The following is a 27,428-nucleotide window of genomic DNA, read 5'->3' on the forward strand; positions in this document are numbered from 1 at the left end:
TCAATCAGTTTTATCTTGGTTTGACGGGGTCTCAGTGGACTGGACTGGCTCGGCAGCAGGCTTGCCAGTCTCATTCTTGCTGCCTTTCTTTGAGCTGCATTTCGGGGTCCCGTTCAGGAAGCTCTCCGAGGTCTGCAGTGTCTGGTAGTGCTTCCTGGAGCCCAGCAGGGACGGGTTGTTGACCAGCGTGTACAGCAGCTGCCAGCGACAGCGAATCCTCGGACGGCTGGTTGCTTTGCTCGGCCTATTCTCTTGAATCCCTGAAAGCATGGAGGAGCAGGCTGTCAAGGCAGAAGGAGACACCACACTGAGGGATGAATGTATATACTGCATGTCGCTTTAAAGATGTATGTTTTGAAAATCTTGCAACTTTAATCATAGCCCTTTCAATGTTTTATAAGATCTTTCTGTTGGTCACTCGGTACACCCATTCATGGTCACCAGAGGATAAAGGCTACCGACTTTGAGGATCCTCTGACTCTTCATCTAGCACCACCAGCAGGTCTCAATTTTCCCTTATCAATTGAAAGATTTCGACAAATTTAAGTACAGACATATTCACGTTTGTGGTTCGACAACTGTTGGATGGATTGCCGGGACATTTGGTGCAGACAATGTTTTTTGTAAACTTTGGTAATTCCGTGACTTTTCACCTAGCGCCATCATCAGGTCCATATTTTTCATTTGTCGAATACTAAAGTCTATCTTTCTAACACTTTGGTTTTCTTTACAATAAACATTACAGCCTCAGGGGTGCATTACATGGGCTATAGTGTATACTGTTTATAGTAAGGGTTTCACGATTCGATTCAATTTGTGATTTAAACATGTTTTTTTTCTACAGGGACAGCAATGCCACTTGAGCAACTAGAAAGAAGGAAGGTACTTTGCAACAGTTTGAGTTTCTCAGAGTTTACGAGGTGCACCTGACTGCACCAGAGAGTCCCAAGGGTGGAAAGAGAAAAACATACTGGAAGAATCCTGGCTGATCCTGCGATTTTGACTATCGAAATCGAAAGCTCATTTGTTTGTGTGTGTGTGTGTGTGTGTGTGTGTGTGTGTGTGTGTGTGTGTGTGTGTGTGTGTGTGTGTTTGTAATTCAGGGTCTCTACCTTCCTCTGCGTCTCTTATTTTCTGTCCAACTCTGCCGCCTTCGATCATCATGTCCAGCAGCAGCCCACAGAAAGCCTTCATCACCGGGTGTGACTGGCTGACCTCCACCTTCAGGGATTGGGCGTAGTATCGGTAGGCTGGATAGGGTCAAAGGTCACAGGGCGTGGCAAAAGTCAGATTAACCATGGCCAAAAGTGTCCTGACAATTGATATTTAGGTACAAAACTAGTAATTAAGTATTGTCTGTACGTAAAGCTTGATATATCTTAAGCTCTATTCGCACAGGATTAGTATTACCTGGTGACCTCTAGTCATTTGTAATAATTACAGAGGTTGGCTGTGATCTTAATCCTGTGCGATGTCTATAATTTGTGAAATAAAGATTCCCTTGCAAATGACCTACCATATTCCGGCAAACACAGAGGTCCTGTGATAATATTAGTCCCGTGTGAATCAACATGTCTTTGATTTTGTTTCCTATGCGCCTTTTTATCCCTCGCAAAAACGGATATTGGTTCGCGGGGGGCTGCGAACGCCACCTTTCATGGCCAACCTAGTCTGGACCACTGCCCAACCGGAAACCTCCGGCCCTGAGTCGACGTGCTCCCCGCGGCTTTGTCCGATGGCTGACGGTGATGTTGTGTGGGTGCCGCCGTGGCAGGGATAGGGTATGCGCCTCTGTTAACCTCTACCGAGCCTGGCACAAATCGATACAGAACCCCGACCCAAGTGCGGCGCGGCGGCCTTGCCCAGGCTGTTCTCCGCGCGACTCCGGATAGCCAACTCTCGGGGTACAGATATGTCAGCAAATTCAAGTAAAAGCAGGCTTACTTACTTACTTATCCCATGCGAATGCGCGACACACAAAAATCAGATGTGGGAGGGTAATTTCTAAATTACACGAGTTCCCCAGATGATACTAATCCTGTGCGAATAGAGCTTTATTCCCCTTTGCAATAGGATTCCATTGTTTAAGAACTATAAAAGAGTAGCCTATACCTGGGTCGTAGGACTCTGCAGTGCGGTGCAGAAGACTGATGTCAATACGACCAAGATGGACGATGTTGTACAAAGCTGTTATCACCATTCTCCATATTGCGACTACCAGTCCGACCAGGGTGTTGATCAGGAACAGCAGGTACGTCAGGAGGAACAGACTCTCTCTGGAAATCACCATAACATGTGGTTTAATGATGGTTGTATTATTTTTCTGTATTCTGGTAAAGGGGCACACCACTGATTTTAGATCAATTTACTTGGCATTATATGTACTATTCAGTCTGTGACAAGAAGACTGTCCTCCCCCAAAAAACACCCACATAAGTTGTTTGTTCAAGCAGCAATTACGACATATTTATGTTTGTAGTGTTGGCGCCATCTAGTGGCTGTAGCAATTATGATGGGAGCAAAGCAGAAAGTAAGGAAGGAAAGCCTGATTTTTAAAAATACCCTTGTAGGCTATGTGTGGACTAGTGTCCTCAAAGGTAGCTACACCCCCTGCAACACCCATAATTAGCAATCAAATCATTATAATATCCCAGTCCTGTTTTCCAGTTTTGGGATGGAAACCTGCAGTGCTGGGAATGAAGCCAATAAGATAGTGGAGTAGGAGAGTTGAAAAGTGCATATATACAGAATGTATTTATTCTTTTTTAAGATAAATTAATCATTTACTCTGTAAAACAGTACAAATTATAATAAATACCTGGGAGGTCTCATCCTGAAAATCTTTTTCTGATCAGCAGCCAAAAAAACAATGACAAGGGATTCATCCATAAAGCATTAATTCCCTTATTATCACTCCACACATTAAGGAGCTTCATACCTGTTGTTCAAGTCAGTCGTACCAGCTTCTTTTTTGATAAAAGCAAACTTAGCAGTCACATGTTGAAGCGCTGTAACCAGGATCAGTGTGATCCAGCCCGGCCTGAGACATCACACAGATGGAAAATGAAAAAGATATTAAATATAGTCTCTGTTTTGATAATTAATCATAAAATTAAAAAAAGAGATAAAGGTTGCTGACTCACCATGCCTTCCCAGCGATTTCAAAAACAATGATATTGCGGCCGTAAAAAACAGGGATAATGATCAAAAACACCAGGAACAAGAAGCAGATGAAAAACACGACAGTCTGAATAACCATTCCTGCCGACACAACAGAGAAACAGGCCATTTTTCTAAACACATTTCCATTTTCATTTTTCTTCAAAGCATTCTTTAATAAAACAGTTGAGCAATGGATTCTCTTATGTCAGGGGTCTTCAATGTTTTTTAAGCCAAGGACCCCCTAACTGAAAGAGAGAAGGAGCAGGGCACCTCCTACTACATATATTGTATGAAATGAAGTTGCATATTAAACCGGGCCTACAATAACGTGTAGTGCGGCCTAAAGCCTTTATACATACCTTTTTAGTACATAGAATACTAAGCTATTAAAATAACAATTGTTGGCACGATTCTATAATAATATTTTAATTTGCAACATAAATGTGGCACAGTGAATCCATTGGAATGAACTGTATCTGTGGAAGGCTACCTTAGTGACAGCGTTACCTATAGACCAGTAAGCCTATGATCAGTGGGGATTTATATTTGCTAATAATATGTTGGATTCATGTAAAGACTTTTTAAATTTTGAAATAAATTCCAAAAATTAACAATAATTTCAAGGCCCCCCAGCAGTGACTCTGAGGACCCCCTAGGGGTCCCGAACCCCCTGTTGAAGAGCTCTGTCTTATTTCACTCTTGACTTCTAGCATTAACTAAAAGAATAGGGCTGACATTATTCTATATTTTTGGTATATATTGTCAAAAATTCCTGGGAAATACAAAAGTCTGTCTCTGCATACTGTTCAATTTATAATATCTGTCTTTTGCATTCAGCCCCGTTTTAAAGGATGATTCATTGCTGCCTTTAAATTCACTTTTCCCCTAATATATACCCAGTTCAGGTGCATCCCATTTCTCTTGATCATCTTTGATTGAATTCCCCTTGGGGTAGATTTAACTGATTGGACATCATTTGAAAAGACTTACACAGCTGTGTATGTAAAGTCTCACAGCAGACAATGCATATCAGAGCAAAAGTGCAAGCTTTGTTTTTGCTTTGACATTTTGGCTTATTAAGTGTGGACTGATGTTGTGACAATTTTAGCCTAAGTAAAGGGGTCTGAAAACATTTTGAGTGTGCTGTGCAGTATCCTTTCAATTGATCCTACGAGTGGGATTAATTCACTGTTGGTGTGTCTGTCTCTTTATGAGATGTGTGTATAATAAGAAAACTATAGAATATTACCAGCATTTTCCTTCAATAAAGTAAGAATTTGTGTGTATTTTTCTGTGTATTTGAGCTTCACCAAGGCAGATGATCGCAACCTGGTATCCTGTCAAACCCATCCAACAGACAATACCAGGTTTAGTTGGACGGATGGTCTTCTGGCTGTTATAAATGCTGTAAATGTCTCCCTTATACAGTCCTTTCAGGTTTGACCTGAAACAAATTAAAACAAGGGATGCATCTCAATCTCAAGCAAAGGAGAGGAGATCAAATGTGAAGTGACTGGCTGTTTCCAACACTTGGATGGACATGAAACTGGTTGAATTATCAATGCAAACCATAAAACACTGAAATAAAACTGATTCACAAAGTCCCAGAGAGCATTGCATGGAGGAACATCCAATCCCATAGCTTAAAATTGTGTTACCACGTAGCAGATATTTTTCTCAACAGTTGGTGACCAAAAAGACCAAAGCAGAGCTAAAAAGACCAAAGCAGAGCTAAAAAGACCAAAGCAGAGCGAAAAAACAAAAGACTCCAAATAAATATAATTTTTTTCTGTGTCTACAGGATGTGTAAATAGGCAACTGTTTGCCACCACTTTCACCATGTGACCATATTAACTTTATAAGGTGAATATATGTTGATACTTGTATTTTTTTTGTAATTGCGGAGATATGTGAAATCAGCAAACCTGTTTATTTCTGTAACTATAACGTTTCAAGATATATAGTTAAACACAGAAGTGTGACCTGTGCTGATTTAATGTACTGCAGTATTTTGCTAGCATCTTTGATAAACCAAATATTACTAACAGCAACATCTCACCGCCGGCAGTCAAACTGACTACTTGTTTGTGTGTTGTCATTTTCTTAAGTCTATGGCCCAACAGGTAAATTAGGTCTCCAACCTAATGTTAGTGAAAATGAGATGAGAGAATATCCAGTTGTTCCTCGTCCCTGTTTGCTCAGCGCCTTTAAATTGTATGTACAGGACACGGGGGTTTTCTACCCGGAAGTAATTGTAAACAAACATTGTGATTGGGTCTATAAAAGAGCTTCTTCTGTAACCAGTGACTCCTCAGTGTTGTGTCCAGACTTTTTTGACAACGGTGGCCCAAGTGGGGCACTGACTCATGCAGTGATGGAAAGTCTTGTTTATTCATCAAACCAGGCAGATAGACAATTTATGATAATGGTTAAACACCAAGGTTTTACTGCACGTACCTGTGAAGTATCATGGACCTCGTGATCATGATGAGACTGACCAAACAAGACAGGGTCACTGCACAGAGGAAACACACTAACAAACAACATAAAAAAAAATAAAAAATAATCATAAAAATTAGGCAATTGTTTTATAACGACACACACACTAGATTTAGTTTGTTGTTGTAGCCCCACATACCTTCCAGCAGCCAAGTATAGAAGGTCAGAATTTTGACAACCTCCATCCTGTCGTCTGACAGGACGATCCCAAAGCCCAATAACAGGAAGTACATGTTTTCATCGATACCAGCACGGACAATATGAAGAGTGGGGACTACCAGGACGATTAACAACAATGCTATCTGAAACACATTGAACAGTGAACACATTCACATGATACATGTATGCTCCACAATGGCAGACAGCAGTAACTATATTTTGTCTGATTTTAGAGTGTAAAGGTCATGACGGTGCCTTTGGTGTACATACAACTTACATGATATATTGCCACAAGGGCAACAAATGCTGATACTGCCAGTTTTAGTGGAAAACGAAACACTAAAGAGAAAGAAAAGAAAAGGAAGAATAACTCACAGTCACTTCTGTTACAGTGGAGTTTATCTCTCATATCATCACTGCATGACTTCAAAGATTTGGGCTGCATTCATACCAAATCAACACCAGTCCTTTGAATGTGGGTAGTGCATTTAAGCTGCGCCAGTGGGGAGAAAAAAATCCTGCGGCACAAAGTTGAAACGTCATGCTGCAGTGGCCAATCACGTAATAGCATTTGGTACCATCAGACAAAGCACAATGTACTCTAACATTAAAGTTCACGTAGTGTTGCCAACTTGGCAGCTTTCTCCTTCTCTTTTCAGACCCTCTTAGCGACTTTATTTCTAAAAAGTGACTATGCGACAAATTAAATTTTAAATTGAAGTGCAGTCCACGGCTCCTCTGCCAACAGCACGATTCCCTCTCCCTTTCTCCTTCGGCCATCAGCAGCAGGCAGTTAGCCAACACAGCCACGAAGCTTTATGCAAATGATACGCAATGGCGCCATCAATATGCAAATGAGCATAATCTGGTGATTTTTAGCGACTTTCGGAGTTAGTGCTGCTACTTTCATTCAAAATAAAAACGAGTTTGCAACACTGTTTTCACATGAAGTCACTCAATTTGGCCTTGTGCAGCAGTTTAAACTGAAATGATAGGCCTCACATTCTGGTTATTGAAAGTAAATGTGTTTTCTTAATCTGTCGATCGACAGACAATCCCCTGCATACTAGCAGCAAGGCTAAATGTTAGCAGCATGGGAAACACAATGGAGACAAAAAGGGGCTATTTAAGTGACACTCCCACACTGCTGCACAACCCTACGCTAATCACGCCTGATTTGGTGTGAATGCAGCCTTAGGGACTAAAATGTGTACTGTTCACTGAGCGGACATAGATAAAAAAAATTTTTAAAAAATCTCTACTTGTATGAGTGCTCACACCTTTTTCTGGTATATAAATATAACTCTTAGGCACCTCCAGTATTCTCTCTGCCAGCGTTGGTTTGTCTGTAGTTAAAGAGCTACAACGTATATAAACACAGAGAACATATCATGTTAGCCGCATGCAGTGTGAATGATCTTTCTTTAAATTTTAAGAAAGATGACGTCTGTACCTTATTTAACAATGTATATTATTAAATTACATTAAAAAAAAAAACACTTAATCTCCATTCACCTGGCATTTGAGGACTTTTTCTTGAGAAGTAACTTCACATATTTGGTGTAGTAGCTGCTGTCAAGGTCCTGTGAGCAGAGGGAATCAGACTTCACATCAAATTATCACTTTATGATGAGTCACTGTATGAGAGGATGTTTTTAGTAGAAGGTTGTGGGTTTAATTTCCATAATGATTTACAGTGAAAAACCTTGCTAAAGTGACTCTTAGGATGGTTCAGCATCATTTCAATATGAGAAACATTATTGTCTGTTATATTCTGAGTGATTTGGAGTCTTGATACTGCCCATTCTTGTTAATCGTGGCCTAAAAAGAAAATCCTCATTCTCAGTGGATGAGCAATAGCAATTAGTTTTTAACAAGCATAAATAAAAATACAAGAAAATAATAGATTAGTGACTGAAAGTGCTGGTTTTATTGCTTATTCTGTGACTCATCACAGGGATTTCTCTTCTAAATTATGAATGAAAACTGTAGACAGATTAAACCTGCTATTAAAACAAAAACTCTGTTGTATTAATATGTTTGAAAGGGAAAAAAATAGCAACTCCCTCGTCATAATCTGCTCAAGGACGCTGAGTTAAACCCACTCCGTTCTGCACAAGCTGCTTACAGTAATCATGGTTCTGTTTTACATAGTTGAAATTCATGTTTTTCTTGCTTCAGTTGCACCAGAGATTAGTTTACATGTTAGTATTTACACTTATATCAGAGGACAAATGGTAGTTTTGTACTGGCTGAACTTTTTTCACCTCGTCAGTCTGTGGTCCTTTGACAAACAGCAAAGGAAACTGGACACAGAGATATGCAAGGCAGGCCAGCTGTGGCAGACTTGCAAGCAGAGCGTAGTACTTATAGATCTGTGAGGAGAAAAATAGAAAGTAATTGAATGTTTTGAAGAATCAGTTCACTTAGAATCCTCCCAAAAACAGTTGTGGTTTTATTTCACCATGGTTTGAGTGTTGTTACATTATAGTCTCGCATTGCCAGACCTTCCTCTACAGCGCTGCGGAGGAGTTAAACGTGCTCTGGTTTATTGGTACTATTGTACTATTATTTGTTTAAACCAATCACAATCGTCTTGGGCTGTGAAAAAAAAGATTAAGACGTTTCAGTTTGCTGCTCCCTCTACCTGGAACATGTTACAGAGATCCATGAAACGTAATGAGTCTGATTAGTTAATGGTCTCATTGGTCGCTTTTAAGAGGATGTTGATTGACTTGGAGGCATCCACATCTGGCTGTGGATATTTTGCCTGATGCGTTTAGGATTGTGGTAGACTTTGAGGGATTTGCTGATTCAGTTGTTTTTATGTTTTATGTTTTTAGTGTTTTTGTGTATTTCGTGTTTGTGTGTATGTGTGGTTGAACTGCTGCCTGTCTTGGCCAGGACACCCTTGAAAAAGAGATTTTTTAATCTGAATGAGTCTGTTCCTGGCTAAATAAAGGTAAAGTAAAAAATAAATTAAATAAATATGCGCCAGACAGAGCCACGGTGCCGCTGCAAAATAGCTTTGGGAAGGAACTTGTCTTGGTGGAACATGTGTTCAAAAGTTGTTCTAGCAATCCAGGAAGTTAAACGTCATGGATATACACCAGTTACATTAAGATGTTATTGGTGTCTCACCTCTGGAGTCACTGGACAGTCGAACTTCTGCCACACCAGGACCACGAAGTGAGTGAAGGAGAGGAGCGTCCCGAACACGTAACCTGCTTTGTGCTGCAGAGTGCAACAGACCAACAGAGGATAATACAGGACAGGATAGTAGAAGATGGCGATTATCTTCATGTACTCTGAAAAACAAGGGATAAAAGAAAGGGATGTATCATTCCCTGATGTGCGACCTCTCATGGGATACTTAATATTGACTAAACAAAAAAGAGGGACCTGAAGTCCTGCCCCATTTCCAAATCTTATGTTCTACTAACCTTTGAAACATTTGACATATTTTATCATCAAACTGTTGTTTACATTCAGTCAGGGTCCCTAAACTTAAATTAAAGCCACTATGTGTAGAATTTTTTATTATTACTACTCATCATGTGAATTAATCTTAATCTAAAAAGCTACGAGTCATTTCAAAAATGAATTAAAAACAGATTACTCTGTGTACCTGCACATTCTGAGAATCTGAATTACAATGATCTAAAAATATCTCTTTAGAACCATGAATGTAATCCTCAAAGCACAATAGCAAATAATAATAATACTTAAATAATTTCGCCACCTCCACCTTTAATGTCCGCTGGAGTATCTTTAGAGAAAGGCAGAGGGTCTGGGGCGATCACGAGCATTGACAGCTTGCTAAACACCTGCCCAAAAACAGCCATGACCGGGCCTTTTTTCTGAGTCTGGTCCAGGAAGTTGACTGGACTGTGAGATCAGGAACAGGAACATTAAGTTAATATGAGACAAACCTGCAGTCTTACGTCCCATTTATGCTTAGACTTCCCAATATTCACCTGAAGATACTGGAGGATCCTCTTGTAAATCCTTGGCAGAGTTTGTTTTTCCTGGTGAGAGCTGCCAGGATTAACATGACCACCAGCTACAGGGCAAGTAAAGTAAATGTATCAGGACCTGTGTTAGGGTTATAACAGTATATCTTTGCACAATACATATTAGAATAAAATAGATTGGTGCATCAACAAAATCTTATCACTGTTTCCTCCTGAATGGGAGCCCTTTGTCAGTCTCAGCTGCTGCCTGAAAATGTTGACAGGTTTAGACATTTGCTCACATCGTCACAAAATTGTGGGATCAAAAGCTAGTAAGTGGACTTTGAGTTAAACGTTTAATTTTGTCAAACGACATTCTCATCTAGACAGGTTTCATCACGTTAGTTTTATGGAAAGAAGATTGTGCTTGTTTAAACTGATTCAAAGATTCTGTTATTTGTATTTTGCACTGAAATCTATAGGAGAAATTGATTGAAAACATGACTTGAAAATGTAGTTTTCGTAGTTTTTATGTGGGAGGCAGAACAAATAAGTTTATCTCTATTTAAACGTGAATCTGAAACCAAAACGTGCTCAACTTAGATACGTGATACCCTTTTTTGTAGGCTACTTTAAACATGTTTGCCTTGCTTGTCTGTCATAGCACTTTGTATAATCTGTTTTTTAAAGGTGCTATATAAATAGTTATTATTATTATTACCAGCTTATTGGCCGATATCTGCTACATAACTCGTATAAGTAACTATTTAAGTCATACTGTATTGTACCTCCTTTAGGCCCAATAATTTGAACTTTTCTAGTCAATACTAAATTACATTTTTCATAGTGTTTGCCAGCTACAATATCTCATGGAAACTACGTGAATAACAAAGCAACTTTGTAAATGCAATTGAAAATTGGGGTAGAGCGGCGAATTGTTCATGAGTGTCTTGAAAAAAGAACCTCATTTCTGAACTTTCTTCAGACTACGTCTTGTTATTTCCGATCAGCTGCGGTGACCCAGCTGTCACAGTTTGTACACATTGTTTTTTCTTAAATAGGTCAATGTCCATTTTGTGTGTACAGTATGAGGAGTTTTCTGACGTGGCCTCCATTTATAATTGGGTAAAACATCATTAAATGGAATGTCTGCCTGAGGTAAAGCATGCGGACGGATTCATAGAAAAAACACTGAAGGATTTGATGGAAGATGTAAAAACTTCAGGACACAATACAGTCACTGTATTTCGCTCATGCTTTACCTAGGAGGACAATGTAGGGGAAAAAGGGGAATCAGTCATTTTCACTGTAATTCCATCCATCAGTAACACAATGACAGAATATATGACTATTTTTGTCATGGGTTTCATACACTTTCTGTACTATAACATCTAAAAGCACAAATCCTATCAGATGGTAACCCCCCCCCAAAAAAAAGGACTCTGTGGCCTAATTTGTGCCAGTTTTGGGGTCCTTCATGTCAAAAGATTTAGCAATGTAAACTCTGTAGCTGTTTATAGCAACCCTCTGTCTGTCACTCGTCACAACGGGGTCCTGATCACCCTGTCGGGGTTGTATTTGACTGCCTCACTCTGCATTATCCCTTATACGACAGCATCATTAGACAGAAGGGTTGGGAACAAGTGGTCTAATCTATATCTACACCCAACAAAATGTGCTTTTACTTTGCAAATGTAGACCTGCAGTTGATTTTTTTTTAAACTTGAGTATGCTTACAGATATTGACAGCATGCATATGTGGAAGAGCTTGTCGTCCACTGTGGGGTCACATGGTGAAATAACTCTGTGACAAAGAGGCAACACATTAAAATAAACAAAGCTGAATTATTGGCATAAATCTGTAAACCAATAATAAACAGATACATGTTGTTAAAATTGTTGATTTATGATTTGCACAGCTGATAACTATAATTGCTATTGAATAAGTGATCTATATGATTTGATTAGTTCTTTATTACATTAATCATGGTCTATATCTACGACGTTCCACTTCCGGGATTGCTCCGATGCTGTCGGAAATTCCGCCGGATGTCACTTTTACGGCCAGATGTCCGTTACCTTCCGCTTCCTTTGTGTTGGGATTTTTGTGTGTGTGTGTGTGTGTGTGTGTGTGTGTGTGTGTGTGTGTGTGTGTGTGTGGGTGTGTGTGTGTGTGTGTGTGTGTGTGTGTGTGTGTGTGTGTGTGTGTGTGTGGGTGTGTGCAATGGGAGAGGTTAGGATTTTGATTGCATAGCTCATAGGTTTTAGGATGTGGGAAGGAGTGAGCCCATGATCATTTTATTGATGCAATTTTGCACATTATTGTAAATTAGGTGTGAATGTGTTTGTAAAATTGTATATTCTGATGTTTTGTACCTCACTTGCATTGAATACAGTCAGGTCCATAAATATTGGGACATCGACACAATTCTAATCTTTTTGGCTCTATACACCACCACAATGGAGTTGAAATGAAACGAATAAGATGTGCTTTAACTGCAGACTTTCAGCTTTAATTTGAGGGTATTTACATCCAAATCAGGTGAACGGTGTAGGAATTACAACAGTTTGTATATGTGCCTCCCACTTTTTATGGGACCAAAAGTAATGGGACAGATTAACAATCATAAATCAAACTTTCACTTTTTAATACTTGGTTGCAAATCCTTTGCATTCAATTCCAGCCTGAAGTCTGGAAGGCATAGACATCACCAGACGCTGGGTTTCATCCCTGGTGATGCTCTGCCAGGCATCTACTGCAACTGTCTTCAGTTCCTGCTTGTTCTTGGGGCATTTTCCCTTCAGTTTTGTCTTCAGCAAGTGAAATGCATGCTCAATCGGATTCATGTCAGGTGATTGACTTGGCCATTGCATAACATTCCACTTCTTTCCCTTAAAAGACTCTTTGGTTGCTTTCGCAGTATGCTTCGGGTCATTGTCCATCTGCACTGTGAAGCGCCGTCCAATGAGTTCTGAAGCATTTGGCTGAATATGAGCAGATAATATTGCCCGAAACACTTCAGAATTCATCCTGCTGCTTTTGTCAGCAGTCACATAATCAATAAATACAAGAGAACCAGTTCCATTGGCAGCCATACATGCCCACGCCATGACACTACCACCACCATACTTCACTGATGAGGTGGTATGCTTTGGATCATGAGCAGTTCCTTTCCTTCTCCATACTCTTCTCTTCCCATCACTCTGGTACAAGTTGATCTTTTGTCTCATCTGTCCATAGGATGTTGTTCCAGAAATGTGAAGGCTTTTTTTAGATGTTGTTTGGCAAACTCTAATCTGGCCTTCCTGTTTTTGAGGCTCACCAATGGTTTACATCTTGTAGTGAACCCTCTGTATTCACTCTGGTGAAGTCTTCTCTTGATTGTTGACTTTGACACACATACACCTACCTCCTGGAGAGTGTTCTTGATCTGGCCAACTGTTGTGAAGGGTGTTTTCTTCACCAGGAAAGTATTCTTCGGTCATCCACCACAGTTGTTTTCCGTGGTCTTCCAGGTCTTTTGGTGTTGCTGAGCTCACCGGTGCGTTCTTTCTTTTTAAGAATGTTCCAAACAGTTGATTTGGCCACACCTAATGTTTTTTGCTATCTCTCTGATGGGTTTGTTTAGATTTTTCAGCCTAATGATGGCTTGCTTCACTGATAGGGACAGCTCTTTGGATCTCATATTGAGAGTTGACAGCAACAGATTCCAAATGCAAATAGCACACTTGAAATTAACTCTGGACCTTTATCTGCTCCTTGTAAATGGGATAATGAGGGAATAACACACACACCTGGCCATGGAACAGCTGAGCAGCCAATTGTCCCATTACTTTTGGTCCCTTAAAAAGTGGGAGGCACATATACAAACTGTTGTAATTCCTACACCGTTCACCTGATTTGGATGTAAATACCCTCAAATTAAAGCTGAAAGTCTGCAGTTAAAGCACATCTTGTTCGTTTCATTTCAACTCCATTGTGGTGGTGTATAGAGCCAAAAAGATTAGAATTGTGTCGATGTCCCAATATTTATGGACCTGACTGTATGTATTGTTTCACCTACCTGCCCAGGGACTACGGGCCGAGAATAGCAATTGTGCTACAACTTGGTACAATGCATCTCTCCTTCGTTCTTATACAAGGTTAATGTTTAATTGTGCATTGTCCCTGTTTAAATACAATTATATTACATTACTTTATATATGCTTTTTTTTACTACCAAAAATATTCTGGTCAGGGGGTACTTGGCTAAAAACATATTTCAAATGGGGCAAATCAGTAAAAAAAGTTTTAACACCATTAATTACAGGGTATGGAGCAAACAACCCATATTGTGGTATGGTTCGGAGGACTTGTTGGATTTTGTGGTGTAAAATACCAGATTAGAAAGTAAAAGTAAAAATGTAAAGTAAAATCCACACTTAACTGTGCAGGCATCAGAATTGCTTTCATCTTTGAAAATGTTCAAATTAAGCACAGTAACAAGTAAAATCACCTAAAATCACCACTTTGCTGCCATTATGAAGTTATCAGCAATCAACTAATCAATTACCCAAAGTGCACTTGTACATAAAATCAATACTACAGCCCCCTTTGACACCTTTAGTTCTGACTTAAACATGAAATTGTCTTCAGCGGGGGGAGGGGGGGTTATACTCACTTTTTTGGTGGATTGGTTGGCTCTGCGTTGTTCGTGTACCAGTCTGAATAATCATAGTAGGAATATTCAAAAGGCTCAAGTTCAACCTTGCTTTGATTCATCGTAGCTGTTCAGTCGTGTCAAACAGGATGAAGCAGGACGGTTAAAGATCAAGAGGACTGCGGATCCTCCTTATCTTCTTTTAGTTAGGTAACCTCGCTCAGTGATCTGCTGCTGCTGCTGTAACGTGTCAGGAGAGTTTGGCCCAAACACCCAGACACATTCCAGTTCAACTGAGAGCTCAACACAGATTAACAACTGCACAGAGGGGAGTAAGAGGAGAGAGAGGGTCAACAACACAGTGAATAAGAGAAGAAGTGGAGGAAGAAACTGACCCAATGTGATCTCTGGTGATCCTTTAAGTTATGTTGAACTCAGGCCTCCTATCTGTCCAACATCTCAACTTCAGTTTGGTTTATCTTACAGATGTTCAGTGGCTAACACTTCTGCAATTTAAGAAAACTGTTACAAGTTTGTTTTTGTCGGTGCAATGTTATCCCTATGGAATGTCTTTGTAAACAACCCATGTAACTCCTAATATTATTATACCTTTCGTATTTATTCTGTTGATTTGATATTGTGTGTAATTTTTTTGGGGGGGATTTTTTTTCTCTTTCTTTTCTTTTCTTTTTAGTATTTTGTTTTTGTACCTTTTTAATTGGATAATGCATTGGAGAGTGCCCAGATTAAGCCCCTCTGAGGGGTTTTGCATCTCTCCATCACATCTTTTATTGATTATGAGTATATTAATCTGTAGTATTTGTATATGTGTAAACTAATAAACTAAACTAAACTTAACTTGTTTCTTCTGGATGTGATCTTCTAAATCATCACTTAACTTCAATACTACAATTCATTCAAGATAGGATTTAAGTACCATGTATTCAGTAGTTGAGTGTAACTAAGTACATTTACTCAAGTACTGTACTTGAGTGTAAATTCGAGGTACTTGTCTTACTTTTCATGCCACTTTTTGCCTCACTACTCTACTACATTTCAGAGGGATCAAATCACTTGACACAGAGATCACTTCAAATATTTGACAGCTGTAGTTACTAAGTACTTTATACATTAAATGTTTTACCTACAAAACATGAAGAGCTTATCAAACAGTGGTTATAGGTAAGATAACCCAACAGTAATGAAAGGAGACTTGATTAACTGATTACTTGATTGACAAGAAACTATTTTGAGAATTGTCAAGTAACTTATTTTTCATGCAAAAATGCCAAACATTTCATGGTTCCAGCTTTTCTAAGGGGAAGGATTTGCTGCTTGTCATATAATTATTTTAATCATTTTATTTTGTTTATGTTTTTGTTGTTGTCATTTTGGGCTCTGGGTAATTGTGGCAGCATTTTTCTCCCTTTTTTGAAGTTTCACAAACCAAACAATCAATCGATTAATAGAGAAAATAATTAGCAGATTGTTCCAGAATGAAAATAATGGTTAGTTGCAGCGTTGTATAAAATACATTTTAACCAAAGAAGGATTCTATTTGATGTCAGAAATACTGTAAAAAATCTCTTACTGTCTCACTCTGCCTACACAAATACATTTCCCTCTGTGTTTTAAAATCTTGCTGGTGAAGTGAAACACCACCCTCCCCAAACCAAAAGTAGAAACAATATTGATTTGCTTCATGTTAACAACATCATAATGTCTGATAGAGTGCATATGTTTGGTGTATTCATGTTGAAATAAAGCACTCTGTGGGACTCGTGGTGTTAACTTGCTGCCTCTCTCTGCCTGTTACTTAAGAGACTAATCTTATAATAACATGAAAATCTTTCATTTAAACAGGGGCAACCTTTGTGGGAAAAAAAGCTTAGGAAATGCCGAAATGAGAATGTGGATCGTTTTACACGTGAGGTAAATACGTGGGCCGACAGGGGCAAACGCTCTGCAACTTAAAATGCTCATATTATGCTCATTTTCAGGTTCATACTTGTATTTAGAGGTTGTACCAGAATAGGTTTACATGGTTTAATTTTCAAAAAGCACCATATTTTTGTGGGGTCGAAAGTCAAACTTAGCGCTCCCCCTAGAGGCCTGGAGAACTTCTGTTGTCTAAACTGGACGCAGCGTTTTTCTGTTGCATTTGTTTTCGGGGTTTGCGTGCTTTTCATTTTGCATCGTTTCTGTATTTGCAGCGTGATTATGTATATGGTTTTGCTGTGCGTGTTCGCAGCGCGTTTGCTAAATGCTGCGCATGTGTTGTCAAATTAATGAAGAGGTTTTCTTGATTTTCTTGTGTTTTGTCTATTTGCATGTGTTTTTTTTAGTTGCAGTGCATTTGTCCTTGTCAGGTACATTTTGCAGCACACTTTGCTGTAAAATGGGACAAATCTCATTTGAGAGTTGAAGGTTTCTTAATCTGGATGTGTGAGCTCGCTCATATGACAGAGGCTTTTCTGACTGTGGGCCTTGCACAGAACCCACTTCACTCAACTGCTGCTATTACAACATGAAAAGGCCTCCAATTATTAAAGCTCTTAGTATTAGTGTAATAAATAACTTGACTAAAAGCAACGCCGTGAATTGCCTTCTCTTGCCCAGAATCATCTTTTACAATTCCACTTGCAGCACTGGCCTACGAAACTGAATGGGTTTGATGTTTGTCTGATGTTTTTCATGTGTTTGATTTAGAAGGTGAAGTAAATACTGAGTGACGTCTCTTATCAGACTGACATTTCATTAAGGAACACCAACACTCGCTCGAGATGCTTTCACATCTCATTTTAAAGTAGAGAAGACTATTTCGATAAGTAATACTGCAATACTGTCACTATACAGGGTGTCTAAAGATATGTGGCACAGAGTTTCATATTAACGGTAATATTTGGTACATTTACCATTAACAAATAAGACCGAAGCCCCCTTTCTTTCACTGTATCCATCCATCTCCTAACAACAGCCTCTCCAGGCAGATTTATTACCCAAAGACAGGACTCCTGTTTGTAAAAAGCATGTACTGTAACAGGCCCTTAAACTCAATATGTCTGTTCCATAGAGTAATTGGAATATATAAGCGAAATTGGCATTCGGCAAACGGGGCAGATTATTTCTAATGATGCATCTGAACATCTGAGAAAAACTGCAACTCAACTCTCATCTTATACTTTATGTTTAGGCTGTGTGTGTGTGTGTGTGTGTGTGTGTGTGTGTGTGTGTGTGTGTGTGTGTGTGTGTGTGTGTGTGTGTGTGTGTGTGTGTGTGTTGAGGGTTTTGTGTGTTAAAGTAGACAGAAGAGGGCGCTGTTTGGATGGTCCTCTGCATTACAGTGTGTCAGTAAACTGACTTTTCACGTGTTGTCGCTACCACATCATATTTCAAATGTATTTTTTCCTTTTTTTTTCACATTTATATCTTTAAAACACCCTAAAATATTTCCTCTTAATAGTGAAAGTCTAAAGGCTACATCATCTCTTGTCAAACTCTTATAAAAACCGAATCGAAAACCGTTTTCAAGCATTGTTTTTTACTTTATCAAGGCATGAAAACATGAATATAACAGTCACATTAACGACAGCAGGGATATACAGTCCATCTATCACCAAATAATAAAGATCTGCATTGTAAATGTCACAACACTAGATGATGAAATGTGATCCGGAGTATCTTCTGACACAAATCAAAGTCTAAATATGATCCAAATAGACAGCAAGCATGATGATAGGAACTGAATTTGATTGTAGAATGACCTGACGTGGAACCAACAAACAATGATAAAGTGGCCTTTAAAAAAATAACAGCACGCAGATTCTCTGATATGTATACAGGAATACAAAGCAAATATCTGTTGAATATCATCGCTCAACACATGAAGATTATTGATGACTCAACGGGTGTGTGGGTGATGGTTTTTAGTTTTTGAACATGTCACACAACAGTTTTTCCATGGGAGTGTTTCCGATGGTCCTGTGGAAGAACAGCAGCTCTATCCGCTCAGAATTCACAAAACGCAGAGAGGGAAGAAGAAGAAGCAGCTTTCCAAACCTGAATAAACAAAAATATGATCAACTTCTGCATGCAACAGGAAATAGTACATTTATAAACAATGTGTAGCCAAATTACAAGTCAACATGGAAGTCTTTTAGGTCTTAATGCTGACCAATACAATTACATTTAAACACAAAAAAGTGTTCATGCATTTTTAATAATTCAATGCACAGGGCTAATATTTATAAATAAGGTCAAACCTCTTCATTTTTGTGACAAAAGTCTGACTAATAAAGTCTTAAATCTACAGCTCTGAATTCAAAATTCAGGGAGTTTGTCTTTATACTGGCATAACTTATACAAAATACTTTACTTTCTGAATGATTCTGAATGAACTTTTTAATTAGCATTCTTTTGGGGGAGGGGCGTCCGGCAGACGTAAGTAAGTCATTTTGCCTTGTGTTCGGACTCTAAAACATTTACATTAAATCATTTTGGCATCTGTCCTCCAAGATTTTAAAGTGACAAAATTACTTCAATAGAAGACGCACATTTAGAAACCAATTTCTTTAGAAACTAATTTCTACTGTAACAGCTAACAGCCCTTTTTGAGGGTTGTTGATAGAAGGAAATCATTAACTTAAAGCTATAGTGCGTAGTTTCTGTCGCTCCCATGAGGAATTGTAAGTAATGACAACAAAACTGTTGGCGCGTTCACGTGATACAACCGCACACAGCCCCCACCCCTCCTCCACGCAGTTGCTAGTAGCCAAGGAGGACACGGAGGATTAAAAAAAAAAACATGATGGACTCTTCAGAAGAGGGAATTATCTTCACTGGAGTTTCTGCGCGGGAAAGTCACCGGATGACACAATCTTCTGAACATAGCCATACTGAGAGATACAGAGAGAGTTGTGTGGAGCTGATAGTCTTAATTAGCTTTGTAGCAACTCATTTGGTGATGGCTTGAATGTAACGGACGTTCATTAATATCAAAAAGTTAGGTGTTTGGTGTTTTAAGCACTGCCTGGAAGGCACTAGGATTAGGCAATGGTTAGGGTTAGGGTTAGGTTTGGGTTAAAACGGTTAGGTTTAGGTGCCTTGAAGTTGATGGTCGCAGCGCTGCCTTGAAGTCGACATTAAAAACATTAAAATACCATCGAGCAAAAAGTTACGCACTAAAGCTTTAAATACAAAGTAGAGGAAGCAGGTGGACAGAACGATTACTAACCTAAAAAGTTCATTTTCCAATCACAAATCAACTCTTGTAACATAGAAAAGACTACAGGTAAATGAGATGTGACAGTGTAAACGCATTTAAAGGTACCTGGCTGGTTGACTGGGATAGTGGGAGCGAATGTGTTGTCCCAACATCACTTGAGACTGATCCTGCAGGTTCTCCACTTGTTCTGGATCTTTCAGACCACGGGTCTCTGTGGAGGACAGCAAACACCAACGTGAGTCACACAAATTCAGACAAATACTTTTAAAACAATACTGAAAGAACAGCTGTGTAATACGAGCTGGTGGTGGTGTCACTCTCTACACACAACTACACTCATTTATATTGACCACTGAATTATTTATATTTAAAATGAACAGAGAAAAGACCATGAAGTCTTTAACGTGAAATTGGTTTATTACCATGACTGAGACATTACCATGTTCTCAGCCAAGGCAGTAATCATAATGTAGCCTATATTGTAGGGGACATATCCCCCCCCAATATTTAAATATGCTAAAAATGCAGCCTTCTTCTCAGCTATATTACAAGCATGCACATGTGGTGGGCTTTAGGTTATGTTTTAATATTGCATTTGTATGATTTGTATGTGGTAGCATGTATTTTTATGTATTATTAAGTTCACATGTGTGTGCAATGTATGCTTCTCCAGGCTGCAAGGCCAATTTCCTTTAAGGGACAATAAAGTTAAAGTTGAAAGTCAAAAAGATTATAAAATATTTTGTGTGCCAAGCAGACATTTTGGGTGTCAGCTCAGGGTGGCGCGAGAGAAAAGTTTCTGTCTGAGGTTTCTGCCTGTTTAAAGTTTGTTAGAAGATTTGACGCGCCCTTGTTGCACCAACATTGTTTCCTGTAAAGTGTCCTGAGATGACGTCTGCTATGATTTGACACTATAAATAAAACTGAATTGAATTGAAAATGTAGCATGCTCATCCTCTGTGGAGAATGAATTTGCCCAGCAAATGTTACGGTAATCTTTCTTTTTCAAGATTATGTTTTTGGGCATTTTCAGCCTTTATTTGGATAGGACAGCAGAAGACATAAAAGGGGAGAGAGAGGAGGTGAATGACATGCAGCAAAGGGCCGCAGGTCGGAGTCCAACCGGGGTCCGCTGCGTCGAGGAGTAAACCTCTATATATGGGCGCCTGCTCTAACAACTGAGCTATCCGGGCGCCCATGTTACGGTAATCTTCCCATTATACAGTATGTTCAAAATCTGATCAGCAGCGGTGCTAAAGGAATAGTCAGGGAAAAACTGAAATCCTTAGGAACCTAAAGCTAATCTGCCCGGTAGTGGTTAAGATTTATTAATCTAAACCAGTCACTTAGGCCCTTAGAATGTTATTATTGCAATGCAATTATTAGGTTGTAATATCACCAAATAGAAGCCTGAACGACATCTGTATTATTTATAGTGCCGGCCCCTTAGAATCCTGTTGGCCTCACCTGGCTTGAAGAGTACGATGGCTTTGAGGCAGGCAAACTCAGTGGGATCGACAGCAAGGGCCTTGAAGCGGCTGAAGACCTCCTGCAGGAGGCGCAGGTCCAGGCTGGTGTAGCTGGTCTTCCCCTGCATGCCGGGGCAGAGGTCTGGCAGAGAGAGCAGCGGGCAGCTGTCCAGAGGCAGAGACCACTGGATGGCACAGAGCAGGAAGAGCTCGCTCCACGCCTCCTCCAGCAGGATCACCTGGTGGGACACAAACAAGAGTCGGGTTGTCAAAACTGTTTGTGTGGCTTGGCAGTTCAATCCTAGGCTCTTCCGGCCACATGTCATAGTGTCCCTGAGCAAGACACTGAACCCCAAGTTTCTCCCCAGATGCTGTATATATGTATATATATATATATATATATATATATATATATATATATATATATATATATGTATATATATGTATATATATATATATATATATATATATATATATATATATATATGTATATATATATATATATATATATATATATATATATATATATATATATATGTATATATATATATATATATATATATATATATATATATATATATATAGCTGTTTACTGCTTCTAATATACTTAGGATGGGTTAAATTGCAGAAATAAAAATGTACTACATTGTACTGTGTGTATGTGACAATTAAGAATAAAGTTTCTGAACGGTTTGCCAGATTGGATGTATATAGTAGAAAATGGGGAAAGTACCTGAGCTTTCTGGAGGGCTCCTAGGAAGCTTTGTGCTGGGGAGAGATGCGTATGATGGGCTTCTGGTGATGTCATTTCTACATATGTTTATTAGGCTTATGGTTTATTGTTTATTTTGTGACTATTTTGTTGAATGATCTGGAATATTGTAGTTACTGTGTCGTCTTTTCTTGATTTTTTTCTGGGTAGGTGGTGATGACAAAGGGGTTTGGGGGGGGGGGGTTGTATGTTTTGTATTTTGTTTAAAAAAAATCAAAAAATGGTTAATCACATAAAAAGAATAAAGTTTCTTTCAGAAACAGATGTAGCTGTTTTTAGCTTCACTGATTAGTCACAGTAGTTAGTAGGGTTGTATGGAAGGCCATTCCTGCCAAAAAGTAACAACATGTTGATAAATGATAATATATATTTATAAAATAAATCATTATCAGCAGTAACAGTATTAATTAATTTTCCAAAATAATAGTGTTTCAAAATAATTTATTAAAATAATAATTTGTAACTCATAATGTTTTTCTATATGTTTATATGATTAAGTATCTCATTTAATTATGTTTTTATAACTAATTTGTAAGTCCTGACCTACAAAGTAAAATTTACGAGATATCACAAGTTTATATTTTGACCATTCATTAAAAAAAAAAATTGTCAACCAGTGCAAATTATGTCAATGAAAACTATGACCAAAAATATTTGACAACTAAAATAATTATATACTAAAAAATATTTAACAATTGACAATACAAGACTGGACAAATGGACAAATTAAATAATTGTGAATGTTTTTGGTTGTTGTTTACTAGAACTAGAGTTAAGGTAACTAAAATCAAATGAAAACATCAATGAACTTTTACTTGTTAAATCAAAACAAAATAATGTAAGAATACTATATTCAGTAGAGTATATGTGTGAGTCTCACCTGGTCTCTGAAGGGCAGGTTGGAAAACACCGGCAGGTTCTTGGCCCACTTCACTGACATGAAAAGCAGCCTTGCCGACGTCTCGTACACATTTTCGGAGCTGGACGGGTAAAGAGCCATGTGGTACTCCGAGGATGCTCGCTCCGGCTCGTTGCTCGTCACGTCTATGTTCTCGTCAACTGAAAACAGAAAAGACGAGGTCAGGCTCATGCAGAACTCAACCTAGTTTACGTATGCATGTTAACACTTTAACTTTGGCCTGTTAGCTTGTTAACATGCTAACACTGGCTTGCTCTATGCTGAATATTACATGCAAAACAGAAGCATGTTAATGTCAGGAGCAGCTGATAAAATGACTGTCAGTCTGATAGAATGAAGTCTTAATCAGTAAGTTATGTCATATTTTGATTTATCAGAGACTCTTAGACACAATAAACAGTATAAAATCAACTCTAAAGCGTGAGAAAATACATTTAAAACATGCAGTAATTTAGTGATTAAGACCCACAGTGAAATTAGCATCCTATAAACATCCTACAGGTATTAATTTGTTCATATTCTTACTTGGCATGTTACAATTATATGTATATACAATCCTCTATCCCAGACTCTAAAAGACACAAAAACAAATATATATATATATATATATATATATATATATATATATATATATATATATATATATATATATATATATATATATATATATATATATATATACGGGAACACACAACTTCTTCTGGAAGGTCATTCCATGATTTTACCGCACGGAGTGTGAAAAAGTTCTTTCTCTTTTCAGACAGGCATGTTCTAGGGTAAAGTTTTAAAGAATTCCCTCGTGTCTCGTACCTATTGTTCCAAAACTGAAAGATAGGCTCAACTGTTACATCATATATTCCCTGTACAAGCTTATACACCTGAATCATATCTCCTCTGTATCTCCTAAATATGAGAGTCGGTAAACTTAATTTCCTCAATCTATCTTCATAAGACATGTTTTTCATTCCTCTCCCTCTATCCCCTCCTGCATCACGTCTCGCCCCAATATTTACAGTTTTCAAACATGCTCTTAAAACACATTTTTCCCATGGAATTTACATCACAGATTTGGATCCACAAACTTGGGTGATGTAAAGAATTGTACCATAAAATGAAAGCATCCCTTCTGTCTAATCTGATCTCAAATCCCAAGCCCTCCTCACCGTCCTCAGGCTCCAGCTTGGCGCAGGTCTCGGCCGTCATGAGGCTGGCCATGAAGCGGTGGTTGTTCTGGGGACTGGTGCAGCGCTGGGGGGCCGCGGAGGAGTTGATGGACACAGAAGAGGTAATGTGGGGCCACGTGATGACAGAGGAGGAGGAGGAAGAGGAGGAGGAAGATGAGGAAGAGGAAGAGGAGGTGGGCTCCCGTGTGGTGGCCAGGTGCTCCTTCTCAGGGTCCACATCGATGGAGTCCAGGCGGACCTGAGCTGTGCTGCGGGGTTGCCGCTCGTTCTGTACTGCTGCAGAGAGGAAAAGGACAGGGAAGGAAAAGGTGGAAATAATCATGAGATACGTGTGTAGTTAGTGTGTAGTTGTTAGCGTCATTTGATGTATTTTTTGCACGTTAACCCCCTGAGGGAGATTTTTACATATCTTCTTAAATATTGTATTGTATATTTGCATACAGCCTGATACCAATGTATTTTACATCACAATGTTCAGAACAAACTCAGCTGGTGAGCTAGTGAGGCCCAGGTATGTCCTAGAGCAATGTGTAAAGAGATTATTTGGGCCTAAAGCTGAAAAATTGATGTTCGCTTTTTGAAATTCTTCAAATCGCTTGGTAAAAAAACACCTTTACTCATGTTAAACACACTTACCGTCCTTATTCATGCCCGCCTGCAGGCACTTCTTCAGCCGACACGCCTGGCACTGGTTGCGATGAGCTTTGTCCACTGGACACATGCCTGTACCGGCCTGGCACCTGTTAACCCACAACCAAGACTTTAAAGGGAGAGTCCACCCAAAACTAACAGAAATACTGAATGTGATCATTAAAAATACATACTTATGGTGAAATGTATCTGAAATTCCTACACACTTGTATATGAAATTGAATCCACAATGAACAAACCTTTAATCCTAACCTAAATTTAAAATACGTTATAGCCTGACCTTCACCAAAATAACTTACAACCAATTTAAAGACACCATCTATAATTCAAATCTAAACAAATAAACCGCTTTTTAAAGGGATGGGATCTTACTTTTAATCCTAAATTGAATTACACGGTTTTTAATACACAGACACACTAAACAACAACTACATCTTTATTAAAGTTAGTCATGTTTTATGGCGCTTTAAAACGTTTGTTTGCATTACAATGCTCAAGTGAAACAAGCGTATATATATTTTCAGTTACAATCAGTTGAAAAAATAAATGATTTAATTTTGTTTTGATGTGACAAAAATGTACATTTCGTTCTGAAAAAACATGGCCATCTTTTCCTGTCCGATATTATACAAAATGTGTGGGTTTTGTTGGATATAAATCTAATGGCTGTGAGAATGTTTTGGATAAAAGTGCTTAAAAGGACCCTGGCCTTCCATACTGTATTGCACTTTGTATACTAACTGGCTTTTATGGGATGGGGGGGCATTGTTAATCTTGGTATCTGAAGTTTTTCTCTTGCCTGTAAATGAGCCTCCTCCTCACGCTGCGTTTGAAGAAGCCGCTGCAGCCGTTGCAGGCGTAGATGCCGTAGTGTTTCCCGCTGCTGGTGTCTCCGCACACTTTGCAGACCAGAGCCGGGCTCAGGGCTTTGCCCGGGGATGGACTCTTGGCTGTGAGTCAAAACACAGTGACAGGGTCCCGTCGGTAAGTGCCATTCACATGCTCTGGTATTGTTTCATACATGTGCCTGCCATCTGTACTGTCAGCTTGGTCTATTGCCACAGCCGTAATTAGGCCTGAAAATCTCATTTAGTGGATGATCATGAAATTAAAACAATAAAATGGCTAGAGGCAGATTAACAGCTAACACAAACGATGCAGGGATACTGATAATAAACCAAATAAACCCATTCATTATACATACATTCAGATGGAATTGCTTACAGTTGCATAATACATATTTATTTTGGTCTTGTTCTACATTTAATTAAGTATATTTGTATTTAAGAAATGCACAAAATTAATTTCTGTGCATATCATCATGCTTGTGTGATGTTTAATTGAATACAACTTTCTTTGACGGATGGTTTTTGTGTTAAATATTTAAACAGAAAGAAGGCACAAAACAGTTTTATGAGAATCTCAAACAGAAACATAACATTCAAGATGATCAAAAACCTCCGTTAGTCTACTTTTAATTTCTTTTACTACAGGCCAAGTTTGCGTCCCTTCTTTCAGGCTTCCTGACACCTGTTGCTCTTGGTCAACATGTGAAACTCGTACCTCCTCTGCTGTCGTCCATCCCGCCGCTCAAAGAAGACTCACTGGGGGAAGAGGACGACATCATGGGGAGCTTCAACAGGTGATCCTCCATCATTTCTTTATTAAAAAATGTCTCCTGGAATGATGGTGAATGATAACAAACTTTGTTGCAAAGCTATTAGTCCTCTTCTCTGGAGTTTGTCAATTTTCAAGTTACAATTTCCAGAAATGACAGGCGAGAAGTTCAAGTTCCTTTTGGGTTTGTTGTAGCAAAAACACTTAAAATGTGAAATAAGTAGCTGTCAGGCCTCCAGTGGTCCCCAGTGGGCAGATGGTAAATTGAGCCTCTACTGTGTTGTAGCTTCTGATGTGGAGATGCAGATAGGCTGGGGTCCTGCCATGAGCTCCAGCTCACACTTGTTTCACGTCAACAGGTTGTGTGTCCTCCCTCTGGCCGCCGGGGTCCGTCACTGTCTGTGGGTGCTTCCTCAGTGGCAGCTCCTCAAAAGGGAGCCCAGGGGGGTGGGTTGCAGGGGGAGGATTAGCCCCACGTGCTGTGTAAGCAGCATGCTTCTTTGTCATCCTTTTAATCTTTACTGTTCATCTACTGGATCAATCAGTCACATTGCCAGAACACTGGTGCTGCTCAGACTCGGATCTTCATTATGTCTGCAAACAAAAACAGAAAGAAACAGCTACAGTAACTGTAAAAATTTCTTCGGGAAAGATTACAGAGTCGACGATATGATTAATCAGATTCTTTTCTTCATGCAGCATGGAGAGCAGTCCTGTAAAAAGTGTTCTCTCCTGACTTTCAGAGCAGCTTGCCTTAAATGTCATGAAGTGAAACATAGGCACCTCATGACAATGTCGATTCAGTCAGGCATGTGCGACATTCAGTTCCTGAGCCCTTCCTAAAATCAAAAGTCAAGTTTATGTACCTCACAATAACCTTTGGTGGGTCATAACTGCCCCCCTGGTTTTACCCCCTAACCATCTCTCTGGAAAAATGACACTTCAGTCCATTGACTGTCAATGCACATCTGACAAACGTCTGACTTCACCAGAATTAATACAATGAGTACTAATAATCTAAAATCTAAAATGTCCGTTTCCCACACAGTGATGATGACTCCTAAAGCTCTCTGCTAAAAGAGTTGTTGTAACTTTAGACCAGTTCCCATGCAGCTCCGTCTCCTCGTGTCTCCTCTGTCCACGAGGGCATCCATCAGTCAACACTCCTCTTCGGTATCT

At 39.1% G+C, this 27,428-nt stretch overlaps 2 protein-coding genes across 2 annotated transcripts; both read right to left on the minus strand.

Moving 5' to 3' along the window:
• LOC144522987 (receptor for retinol uptake stra6-like) lies at window positions 1-14,535 on the minus strand. The gene is made up of 17 exons (XM_078258232.1): window positions 14,435-14,535; window positions 11,511-11,577; window positions 9,798-9,883; window positions 9,569-9,708; window positions 8,962-9,128; window positions 8,088-8,195; window positions 7,336-7,403; window positions 7,101-7,180; window positions 6,098-6,159; window positions 5,801-5,963; window positions 5,620-5,695; window positions 4,473-4,606; window positions 3,144-3,261; window positions 2,939-3,040; window positions 2,113-2,276; window positions 1,113-1,250; window positions 1-260 (listed from the first exon to the last, which is right to left on the minus strand). Exons 1-17 carry the CDS (start codon window positions 14,533-14,535, stop codon window positions 1-3), a joined length of 2,034 nt encoding a protein of 677 aa, XP_078114358.1.
• Window positions 14,536-18,339: 3,804 nt separating this feature from the next.
• LOC144522995 (photoreceptor-specific nuclear receptor-like) lies at window positions 18,340-26,286 on the minus strand. Its single transcript, XM_078258244.1, has 8 exons — window positions 26,196-26,286; window positions 25,432-25,582; window positions 24,618-24,721; window positions 23,961-24,257; window positions 22,759-22,937; window positions 21,105-21,345; window positions 19,743-19,848; window positions 18,340-18,472 (listed from the first exon to the last, which is right to left on the minus strand). Exons 1-8 carry the CDS (start codon window positions 26,284-26,286, stop codon window positions 18,340-18,342), a joined length of 1,302 nt encoding a protein of 433 aa, XP_078114370.1.
• Window positions 26,287-27,428: the final 1,142 nt, after the last annotated feature.

Source organism: Sander vitreus, chromosome 1, assembly GCF_031162955.1.
Source record: "Sander vitreus isolate 19-12246 chromosome 1, sanVit1, whole genome shotgun sequence".
Classification (NCBI taxonomy): Eukaryota; Metazoa; Chordata; class Actinopteri; order Perciformes; family Percidae; genus Sander; species Sander vitreus.

Coding starts and splice junctions, on each gene's coding strand:
- LOC144522987 (XM_078258232.1), bottom strand. CDS start 14,535: ATGAATCAAAGCAAGGTTGAACTTGAGCCTTTTGAATATTCCTACTAT. Junction 11,578..14,434: donor CCAACCAATCCACCAAAAAA/GTGAGTATAACC, acceptor TCTTTGTCACAG/AGTTATTTCACCATGTGACC. Junction 7,181..7,335: donor AAAAAGTCCTCAAATGCCAG/GTGAATGGAGAT, acceptor TATACGTTGTAG/CTCTTTAACTACAGACAAAC.
- LOC144522995 (XM_078258244.1), bottom strand. CDS start 26,286: ATGGAGGATCACCTGTTGAAGCTCCCCATGATGTCGTCCTCTTCCCCC. Junction 25,583..26,195: donor GATGGACGACAGCAGAGGAG/GTACGAGTTTCA, acceptor TTTGACTCACAG/CCAAGAGTCCATCCCCGGGC. Junction 22,938..23,960: donor CAAGCTGGAGCCTGAGGACG/GTGAGGAGGGCT, acceptor TTCTGTTTTCAG/TTGACGAGAACATAGACGTG.